This window comes from Colletotrichum higginsianum, chromosome 4, assembly GCF_001672515.1.
Source record: "Colletotrichum higginsianum IMI 349063 chromosome 4, whole genome shotgun sequence".
NCBI classification, from domain to species: domain Eukaryota; kingdom Fungi; phylum Ascomycota; class Sordariomycetes; order Glomerellales; family Glomerellaceae; genus Colletotrichum; species Colletotrichum higginsianum.
Window position 1 is genome coordinate 3,478,754 of NC_030957.1, and position 11,112 is coordinate 3,489,865.

At 52.7% G+C, this 11,112-nt stretch overlaps 2 protein-coding genes across 2 annotated transcripts; one reads left to right on the forward strand and one right to left on the reverse strand.

Moving 5' to 3' along the window:
- Window positions 1-4,506: 4,506 nt before the first annotated feature.
- CH63R_06369 (uncharacterized protein) lies at window positions 4,507-4,699 on the reverse strand (the record flags this gene model as incomplete). Its single annotated transcript, XM_018301344.1, is given in 2 exon segments — window positions 4,507-4,586; window positions 4,591-4,699. Coding segments are annotated over 2 exon segments (189 nt in total).
- Window positions 4,700-7,079: 2,380 nt separating this feature from the next.
- Window positions 7,080-10,902, forward strand: CH63R_06370 (MutS domain V; the record flags this gene model as incomplete). The annotated part of the gene is made up of 4 exons (XM_018301345.1): window positions 7,080-7,379; window positions 7,439-7,480; window positions 7,543-10,176; window positions 10,228-10,902. 4 exons carry the CDS (start codon window positions 7,080-7,082, stop codon window positions 10,900-10,902), a joined length of 3,651 nt encoding a protein of 1,216 aa, XP_018159195.1.
- Window positions 10,903-11,112: the final 210 nt, after the last annotated feature.

An 11,112-nucleotide genomic window follows, 5' to 3' on the forward strand; every position in this document is an offset into this window, starting at 1 on the left:
CAACGAAAGAAGAAAACCCAAAGTCCAAAATCCATGCATCGCCGTGTTAAAGTGTGACCGGGGGCTACCATAGGTAAAATTTGAGGGAGTACGTGTGCACACTTACATACATACTCCCCTCCACCTACCTTGCCTTGGTCGGCATCGCTTCAATGGTCGAAAGCTACCTTGATTACCTATCTACCTGCAGCAGCGCACTGGTTTGTACCTCTGCCCACCTCACATCCACTCTCACTGCATTGAGGCGTCGGTGTTGTCGTGTCGCAACTGCAACTCTGCCGCCCCTCGGGATCCGGACCCTGCCAGCTTTTACCGTTCTGGATCGATACATGCCGCCTCCGCTTCAGCCATCGGCTGCCGGCCACCGCACACTTCACCCGCCCTTCTATTTCCATCCCGCCATCGCGCAGCTGAGCGACAAATGGTCCGCTGGAGCCAGATATCCCTCCCTGTCTTATTCTGTTGGTAAAAAGCAGCCATAGAAAACCAGTGAAGTCCATAGGGAGGTTCACTCGCGCATGGTAAGGGAACAGATATAGGGTGGTTGCGAGTGGACGAGCCAGACCGTCTGGTGAATCATCGCGGGACGAGACCACCCCCATTTTCTTCCCGAAATGCGCAAGAAAAATCAAGCTACTCCAAGCCTACGACTGCATCATGTGTCCCAAGATGCTCCGTCTTCCATTTCCCCGTCGAACCAACTTTGTGCCTCCGCATCCAATCTCTCCCCCGCATCCCAATCTCACCATCATTTCATTTGTTCGCGTCCGGCCCCAACTTCCAAGTTCCCTTGCCTCGCATCCCTACCTCCCACCCCCTTGCTTGGGGCTGTTGCCAAGAAGGATCAAGCTGGGGGGACCCCAACCTCAACCATGCTAGTTGGTCTCCGGGTGAGTGGGCATCGGGCCTGTCTGTACGATGTACCTCAGACTCGAATGCATCATCAAAAAACAATACTCAAAGAAAGGTCCCAACTTGCTTGCCACCTTGAGGTACATGTACACTATGAACCTCGATACACAGCAGCCACAGTGTACGTACTTTACAGACACCGTTGCAACCAAGGGATTCGCACACTGACTATCCATATGCCATGCCGCCATTACTAACGGATCCAGAGCAGATCACCCCCGCCATCTGGATTCGTGCCAAACTCCGTGGGTGCGTACGTAGCACATACGCAAACTGTCCTGTCCATGTATGTCAGGGGCCATAGCCGCCGGTTTGGCATTTGCAACTCTGGCTACCCTGGCTGGTAGGCAGAGCAGCAGCCAGACTACCTATGCAATTTGATGATTGCATCCAATGTCCTGGGCTGGCAGGTAAGATGGACCTGGTGTTCATCTGCGCACTCGGTCTAATCAGAGGCCCTTCGAATCGGCAGACTTTATGGGCGAGTTGGAAGGATGGCTAGTCAAATTGTAGCACTTCCCGCGTATCATGTCCGTGAGCTGCCTCGCACTGAACCGAAGCCCTGGTTGAGACAATTGGAATAGACTTCCCAATGTCGAGGATGAGACAAGAGAGATGCTAGGATTCTAGAGGCCACAGTCGTACTGGGTGAATGTGCAAGCAACTGAAATTCAGTCCTACCAGACAATGTCTCTTCACACTCCAGACAAGAGTCCGAGCTATCCCGTCAGCTGGCGTGCTCCCCAGCGTAACGTCAAAGCAACAATGTCAATACCACCATGTTTCTAGAACGCGGAGCGAAAAGTCGTGCTTTCATATTGAAGAAGGCGGCTCTTCTCTTGCCCTCGCAGCTCTACCGATACGCGCCGTGGCGTGGCGTATGGCAGCCAAGACAACGAGTGCCTTGTTGCCATGTGCGTTTCCCAGCGTGACGAAAGATGGGTGCTCCCTCATCCTTCAGGCGACCAAGACAACCCAAAAGTGACATGGGCGGTCAGGCGACTGGCGATGCTCGATGCTCGACGAAGGGCGCTCTTGGCTCAACTGGCGGCCACGTGTACGGGAGTGCTAAATCGTAATTAGTGCCGGCCGAACGGAACGTTTCCCAAGACGGGTTGTGTGTTCCTCGAGCGGGCGTAGGAGCGGCGACCAGAGTTTTGGAGGCGCAAGATGGCAGGGAGGTCAATGGGAGATGGGGAGAGGTTTGCGGTGTGAGGGGGAAGGGAATGCAGCCAGGACGGGATGCGATGCGATGCGAAGAGGGAGAGGGAGGGAGGAGAGGGAGGAGAGATTGGCCGGGTGAGGGGGTAAAGAAGCAAGAGGCGCAGGAGGCTTGAGAAGCTTAAGGGGCGCCCAGCGAGCCTAGAGAGAGGAGCTAAATCTTGGTCCGAGAGTCGAAGACGAATATACGAATAGGAGGGTACTTACTCTACACGCAATCGCCAACCTCAATATTGGGCCTGGGTTCGTTTCGTCTTTCTGACTTCTGGGAACTTTCGACCAGGATGCGGGGAACGGAGCCGGGAAAAGATGACAGAGGTCCAAAGTTTAGACTTGCAGGGGCCCCCCAGCCATACAAGCTGGATGAGGCAGGAGAGCCGAACGACGATTGAGTATTCGACAGCTTGGCACGCGCTAGCAGCTCCGCCACTCAACTGGGTCCTGGCGAAAGAGCCAATCAAATGGCATACGTATCAACGTAGTGTCCCCCCCTTTTGATTCTTAAATGCGACGAGCAAAGCACTTGGATGGACTTTTTTTTTTAACTAACGAGAAGACGGGGTAGTTGACGGAAGGACCCTTTCCCCGAGATGCTTCCCATAACAATCTGCCCTTTCCGGGATTTGAGCCGTAGCGGGCTGTCGGTTGGCGTTTTAGGGGGTTATGGGCTGGAGACTGGGGAAAGACGGGGAGTTGGGGGCGGGGGCGGGGGCGGCGAATGGGAAGAATTTGTCATCTGCGCACCCTGTCTGGGCTCTGGGCGCTGGACATTGGAACGAGTTCCGTCAAGTTGGAGACGGGACGAAAAAGGAAGAGATGGGACGTGATCGACACACGCGCAAACCACTATAGACGATAAATGACAGGCGGGGCGTTGTGTGCATCAGCAGTAGGGCACATTCGTACGATGTACGATGTACATGATGCCTCTCGTTGTCAAGACTGGTATTCGTACTGGACACATTGGTTGTTGAGCAGGCGACTGGGCGGATAAGAGTCGGGAGGGAGAGTTTAACCAGCTTGCGGTGCTGGTACCGCACGTGTGGCATTACTCCACTGGCACAAACGAAAGGTAAAGTTTAAAAAGCCTAAAGCGAGGGGAGAAGAAGTTCCCTCGGCCCTAGCGGCCGCCACATACCACAGACTTTGGTTGCTAACTGCGTACTTGGGATTAGGCACCTTGGCATCTGGGGTAGGTAGGTTTGAATGATTCAGAGGAAAAAACGAAAGACAGACCCCCCGGTTGAAAGGGGTTGGCGCAAGATCGTCCCAGTGATAGCATACCGAGCAATGCCTCAAAAACGCACTCGTGTTCACATGACTCACCTCAGTGAGGAAGAGGCAACTCGCCAACATCGGGTGGAGAAGGTACTCCCCAGTGCTTCCTACCCCGTGATTCCACTTTATCAGCATCGGCGTGTCGTGCCCCGCCAGATTAGGTTTAAGTTTAGGCATGTTGGGCGAGAAATGCCCACTGTTTCCACTCATCCGTCCTGGCTTTGGATTTGGCTGCCATGTTGGAGGCGGTCTGGACTTGGACTGCACCACTGGCTGATAGGTGTACCTTAGGTACCAACTAACTTAGGCAGACAGGATAAGAATCCACTTGGCCCAATTTTTGCAATTAGTCGCGTCATAACTAGCAGCAGCGGAGTCGTGTTCAACCAATGTTTTTCCGACGCGGGGGCCCGGCTGTCGTCCTTTCTTCCCACAAAATACAGTCGGTTGTAGTCTTTCGGGCTACCCTACCGGCTCCCCGACCATCAACGTCGACAGTCGACCTCACAGAAAAGTTGGGCGACGAACGGGGACGGCGGACGGCGCACACTATTCAAGGCACCGCTTGCCCAAGAGCCCTGTGCCCTGCTTGAACAGAGTACGTAGGCTCATTGGCCAGGACGAAAGGAAGTGAATCGTCGAGCCAAAGCTACCAAAGCTACCTACCCACCTAACCCCGAAGAGCGCTTTGACGTGCAACGACTCTAGAAGCAAATCCACATGCCAACATTTCCAACCTCTCCCGTCTCTGCTACCTGGCGCAATGGGGAAGTTGTTGACAAATTTGTGCTGGCTCAGCACCGTTCACCTTCACCCCGCTTCCGCAGCCGCATCCTTCTCCTTTCCCAACTTTGATAGGGCATCCATTTCATCTCACCTGCAGACTGTGCAGTATCCAACCTGTAAAATACTACACTAATTCCCAACGCTTCGTTTTTGCTACTTTCGATACACACAACTCCAACTGTAATATCATGGACCTGCGCCAGCCCTAGCAAAGATCCCTTGCCTTGGCTGTACAGAGAGAACGATTGCTATTGGTGGACGACACCCTCCGCCTGATGCCAGGTACTGCGGCCCGTTGCCATTAGAAACCTACAGCTCGTCTGTTTGGAGGTCTTCGCCGTCCTCCTGTATGGCGCTGTTCATGTCATGGGCGCTGACAAGTCTTGTACCTACGACAGATAGATCGCCAAATGATGACTGCGACGCTGACGGATGACATGGACACTTCCGTCTGCTCCTGCATGCGAATCAGCCAAGCATATCCGGCGACTGCCATGTACATGTACGCCCATGCCCTGGTTCATCCCACGGCACAAGCGTGTGTCAGCACCGGGGGGCTCCTCGGATCCTCCTTAACCAACCTGTGTATTGGTCAAGACCTGTGCCGCATCTACAAATGCCCAGACTCAACAACATGAAATTGTTCTTGGCGATTCTTGGCAGCATGGAACTCCCTTTTACCGTTTCTTTGTTCCTTGTCACTTCCCCAAACTCCGACACTGTTGTCGTTTCCCAAACTTCTGATCCTAGTGCACGCATCCCAATCAACCGCCGTCACTGCTTCGCCCCTTATACACTCTCTGTTGTCTAAAGATGTCCCTCATCCATATTCCAAGGCTAGCAAGGCTAGCGTAGCCCGCGAAACGCATGGTTGAGTGTTCCGTGGGTGCCGGGTGTAGCCTGTATCGGGCTGACCCAAACTCAATCAGAAAGGGACAAACCCTATGGAAGCACATGGTGCCGTCATTGAGCCAAGAAAGTCACGATGATCACATCCTTCTGTTACAATGCAGTCTGACTCTTCAACGCTACCGGACCAACGGCTCGGACTATCCGGACTATCAAAATGAGCACCGATCGAATTTCGTCCCCATCTGTGTACAACCCTCCACGTTGATCTGGCAGAAATACCACCTCTGTGAACGGGGTACCGAGATCGCCTCACGTAGGCTTGAAATTGTGCCACTGGCCTCGTGTGTAATATCCCAGTTCAGTCCGACATCAAGGCAAATGATGGACATTGTCACCCGGCCGACCATAGTAACCTGGTAGGTGACTGGTTGCGTTCTGGCATGCAAATCTATAGAATCATGGACCATCAACACTGTATCAAGCATTGGCCGAGACTTCGTATCGTGCAGCTTTGCGGCGTGACAATTCGCCCCGACCTCCATCTGTCGGACGAAAGGCTGCCTGGGCGCCGAGCTCCCTTTTCAAAGTCACGATAGATGGCACCAAGGGGGAGGGGTCAAAATCTATCATGGGCACTGTGGACTCTCGAGCTGTATTTTTCGATCCTAAACCTGGGTGTCAGTCACTCTGGCTCGCATAAGCATTGGCATTCCATTAAGCTCTTTGCTCTTTGCCCTCCTCGCGCAAGGGCGCGATTTGCGAAGAAACCAGTCAACAATGTTTGGAAAGATCCCATCGCAAAGTTGGTTCAGAGCTCTCTGCATGATCTACAGACTACAAGTCAACGACTTTCTTCCATGAAACTTCGCCATCCTCGGTGTGGAAAACTTTCCTTTTGCAAAGAATGCATGAACGTTCAGCTGGCTGCTCCTATTCAATAGTATAAAATTAAGTGCGAAGGGTTTCTTCTCGGTGCGGCCGCCAAAACATACAGCCGCTCGAGAGTCTCAGCTTCTTGTGTGCATATCCTGCCAGTGTTATCTGGCGAAAGTCGACATCGCACCTACTGCAGGCAACACTATTGATGCTGTCGAAGGTTCCCAACAGCCATGACTTACGTCAATCCTGGCGCCTCTCTGCGATACCCGAGACACTTGGTATCTTAGAATTAGGCAGCTTCGTCTTGCTTACTAGGCTCGTGTAATGTTGGCCCTCCACGGTCGAATGCGAGACTGCGCTGCTCTTCATTATTTGTAGTAACTTGTTTCTCAGTGTTGCGTCGATTTTCAAGTACTTCATCCTACGATTTTTAGTTATATTCAGATGGGAAAATACCGAAAATGCGTTATCCTTACATCTTCGAGGCCCATAGGCTGAAGAAGCAGTTGCCCCAAAGTCAGTTGCACATGCCTCCGGCAGGTTGGGAAGATAGAGAGATGTTGGCCGTATTTTGAGCATCATTTCGAAGATAATAGACTACTGAATTAACCGCAAGCAGACTTTAGAGCAGGCTGGTTGGTGGTATTGGACACAGAGGCCGAGAATGATTTATAAACCCCAAGACCTAGCGCCACGGTGAGGCCAAAGCGCGCCTTAGGTAGTCCGGACAGTGCTTGCGGGATGCACAGTGTGGCTCGCGCTCAAGAAAATGTTAGAGCCGATCCCCCTGGAGCTCCAACTCTTGATTCAATTAAAGGCGGAACGCGGACCCGCCACTCTCAACGCGTTCCTAACGCGACTTTTTACGGGGCCTCTGTCTACTCCTGCGCGTCACCGCGGCAGTACTCTCCTACAGCGTGAAAGTAAAGCAGAGTCTCCGGCTCAGCCCAAATCCATACAGCAGAACGACCGTGGGAGCTCTTTCTGCCCCATACACTCCTCTTCCCTCCTCTTCGTCTGCGAATCGATCACAGACCGTCGACAAAGCACGACAGTCACCGCCGCCGCTCTCTTCTTCTACTTTCTCTTCTCCTTCGTCTTTCAGACGCCCCCTCTGTATATCGCAACAATCATTTCTACCACACGCCATTATGGGGGAAAGGTCCTCACCGGCTGCCCGCACACCTGCGAAAACCCCCTCGACGCTCAAGCGCCAACCATCTTCGTCTGCCGGAACCCAAAAGACCATAGTCCAGTTCTTTTCCAAGTCTGCAAATGCCTCGCGCTCTACCCCCAAGCCCGTGGCTTCGGCCCCCGATTCGTCCCCGTGCTTAAGGGAGTCGACCCGGATAAACACCCTTCCTAGAGCCTGCCAACCTTCGAGCACGACCTCCGTGTTGAGCAGCGATGCCATTGAGCCCGCGAGCTCTCAGGAGAACATGGCCGGAAAGGTGATTACAGATGCTATCCTGCCGTCCCTATCCACTCCAGCTGATATTGTCACCCACAGACTCTCAGTGGACCGCCTCTGCCCTCCAGTCCGACTCGAAAGGTACGGTGTCACCCCTCCCTTTTTGCGGCCGTGGTCCTCATAGTAACTTGTGTATCCTATAGTCGAAGAAGCGAGTCAACTACGCCGAGCCTTCCGACGATGAGGACGATGATCCTTTCGTCCGTCTCCGAGCATCAAGCACCCGACGACGTACCAAGGCACCGGCTGCCATTGTCGACGACGGCGACGACTATGAAGACGTAGGGAGCAATGGTGCTGCCGATGAGGACGACGGTTGGTACCCTTCTTCAAGCCTCTCGAGACGAAGTCTAATACTCCATGCAGACATGCTCGATTTCATCATCAGCGACGAGTCGGATGCACCTTCGCAGCCGAAGAAGCGCAAACGTCGTGAACCGGCAAAGGCAGCGCAGTCCCGAAAGAAATCGAACGTCTCGTCTCCAATCAAGGAAGAGCAGTATGACGACGACGAACTTGATGAGGCCATGCAAGACATTCCAAACACCTCGACAGCCCAACAGTGGCGCTACGACCCGGACAACACTGCTCCAGCCGCATCTCGAACCGCCATTGCCCCGACTATCCGTCGACTTACCGAGCCCAAGGCCAAGGAGAAAGCGCACGTGAGGGAGCCAGAGGATCGATATCCTTGGCTTGCTAACATCGTTGACATCAACAAGAAACCCCCGGGCGACCCAGACCACGATCCATCCACTGTCTACATCCCGCCCATGGCGTGGAACAAATTCTCTCCTTTCGAGAAGCAGTACTGGGAGATCAAGCAAAAGCTTTGGGACACCGTCGTGTTCTTCAAGAAGGGCAAGTTCTATGAGCTTTACGAGAATGATGCCACCATTGGACATCAACTCTTCGACTTGAAGCTCACTGATCGTGTCAACATGCGTATGGTTGGTGTTCCGGAGAGCTCTCTCGACATGTGGGTGAACCAGTTCGTCGCCAAGGGTTACAAAGTCGCCCGGGTTGACCAGATGGAGTCCGCGCTTGGCAAAGAAATGAGAGAGAGGGATGACACAGCGGCCAAAAGCAAGAAGGCAGACAAAATCATTCGCCGTGAGTTGGCCTGCATCCTGACCGGTGGCACTCTTGTCGACGGGAGCATGCTGCAGGACGACTTGGCTACGTACTGTGCCTCCATCAAGGAATCGACCATCGACGGCAAGCCCGCATTCGGTATCACATTTGTGGACTGCGCAACTGGCCAATTTTTTATCTCGGAGTTCGAGGATGATGTTGATTTGACGAAATTTGAGACTTTTGTCGCCCAGACCAGTCCGAGAGAGTTGATCTTGGAAAAGTCCCGTATCTCGATAAAGGCACTTCGGATCCTCAAGAACAACACGTCGCCCATGACCATCTGGAACTACCTCAAGTCGGGCAGCGAGTTTTGGGACGCAGACATGAGTCGCCGGGAGCTAGACACCAGCGGTTATTTTGTCAAAGACGATGGCGGCGCGGAAGCCTGGCCCCATGCACTGGCTCAAGCCAGAGACAAGAATTTGCTCATGGCTGCTCTTGGGGCTCTGGTTCAGTACCTCAGAATGTTGAAATTGGAGACCGATCTCTTATCTCAAGGTAACTTCGAATGGTACACTCCCATCCGGCGCAACGGTACACTTGTCCTGGACGGCCAGACTCTCATCAACTTGGAGGTTTTCTCCAACACTGTGAATGGCGGGCCCGAAGGCACGCTGTTCGCTCTTCTCAATCGATGCGTTACTCCCTTCGGCAAACGGCTGTTCCGCCAGTGGGTGTGCCATCCTCTATGCGACATCATGAGAATCAATGAGCGTCTGGATGCGGTTGATATGCTCAACACCGACAGAGGCGTACGAGAGCAGTTTACGTCCCAGATGACCAAGATGCCGGATCTGGAACGCCTCATCTCTAGGATACACGCTGCCTCGTGCAAGCCAGAAGACTTCGTGCGCGTTCTGGAAGGGTTCGAACAGATTGAGTACACCATGGGTCTTCTGGGTTCGTTTGGTGGCGGCAATGGTCTTGTTGACCGACTTCTGTCTTCCATGCCTAATCTTAACGATCCCTTGTCTTACTGGAAGACTGCTTTCGATCGCAAGAAGGCCAAGGATGAGAAGATACTTATCCCTCAACGGGGCATAGAGGAAGATTTCGACAACAGCCAAGACCGCATCGAAGAGATCAAGCAGGAGCTGCAGGCGGTTCTTGGAAGGAAGAAAGCCGAGTTGAAGTGCAAGACACTCAAGTTTACCGACGTGGGCAAGGAGATCTACCAGGTCGAGGCCCCTAAGTCCGTCAAGGTGCCGAGCAACTGGCGGCAAATGTCGGCAACTTCGAGTGTCAAGCGGTATTACTTTGAAGAACTCACAGACTTGGTGCGCGAACTGCAAGAAGCGGAAGAAACTCACTCACAAATCGTGAAGGAGGTCGCCGCACGATTCTTCCGGCGATTCGATGCCGACTACGAGACGTGGTCGCAGTCCATAAGGATCATATCACAGCTTGACTGTCTCATTAGTCTTGCCAAGGCGTCATCGTCACTGGGTGAACCAAGCTGCCGCCCCCATTTCGTCGATCAAGAACGCAGTGTTGTCGAGTTCGAGGAGCTGCGCCATCCCTGTATGCTGAACGCAGTCGCTGATTTCATCCCCAACAATGTCCAGCTCGGTGGCGGCTCTGCGAAGATCAATCTGCTGACGGGTGCCAATGCCGCGGGCAAGTCAACCGTATTACGAATGGTCAGTATAACCATGCACGTTCCTCCCTCAGATCACTGCTGACTGTAGCAGTCTTGCATTGCCGTCATTATGGCACAGATTGGGTGCTATATTCCAGCAACATCCGCCCGCCTCACCCCCGTCGACCGAATCATGTCACGATTAGGAGCAAATGACAACATTTTCGCGTCTCAATCAACCTTTTTTGTGGAGTTATCGGAAACAAAGAAGATCTTATCAGAGGCCACGCCTCGATCATTGGTCATCCTGGATGAGTTGGGGCGTGGAACCAGCTCTTATGATGGCGTAGCCGTGGCGCAAGCTGTTTTGCATCACATTGCGACACACGTGGGTTGTGTAGGTTTCTTTGCCACCCACTATCACTCGCTCGCAACAGAATTCGAGAACCACCCGGAGGTTCAACCGCGCCGCATGCAAATCCACGTCGACGAGGAGCAACGGCGTGTCACATTCCTTTACAGACTGGAGGATGGTGTTGCCGAGGGCAGCTTCGGAATGCACTGCGCAGCTATGTGCGGCATCTCCAGCCGTGTTATTGAGCGTGCCGAGGTAGCAGCAAGGGAATGGGAACACACGAGCAGGCTCAAGGAGAGCTTAGAGAAGGCTAAATCGGGCTGTTATATCCCGCTTGGCATTCTAAGCGACGTGTCGTCTCTACTTCAAGGTAGTGATATAGTAGGGAAAGAGGGCGTTAAAGTGTTACTTCAGGCTGTAGAGACGCTTTAGTTTCTTAGTCTCTATTAAATATATTAATTCTTACTACTAAGAGTTCTTATAAATACTAAAAACTACGAATGTATTTTATAGTAAGTTACCTACTTCTTCTTCCTTCTATACCTTCCCTCTTCCTCTTAGCTTTACTCTATATATAATAATAAGTTTTACTTTAAATAAAAGCTGCATTCTCCTTATACTTTAAGTTATTAAAAAAGACTT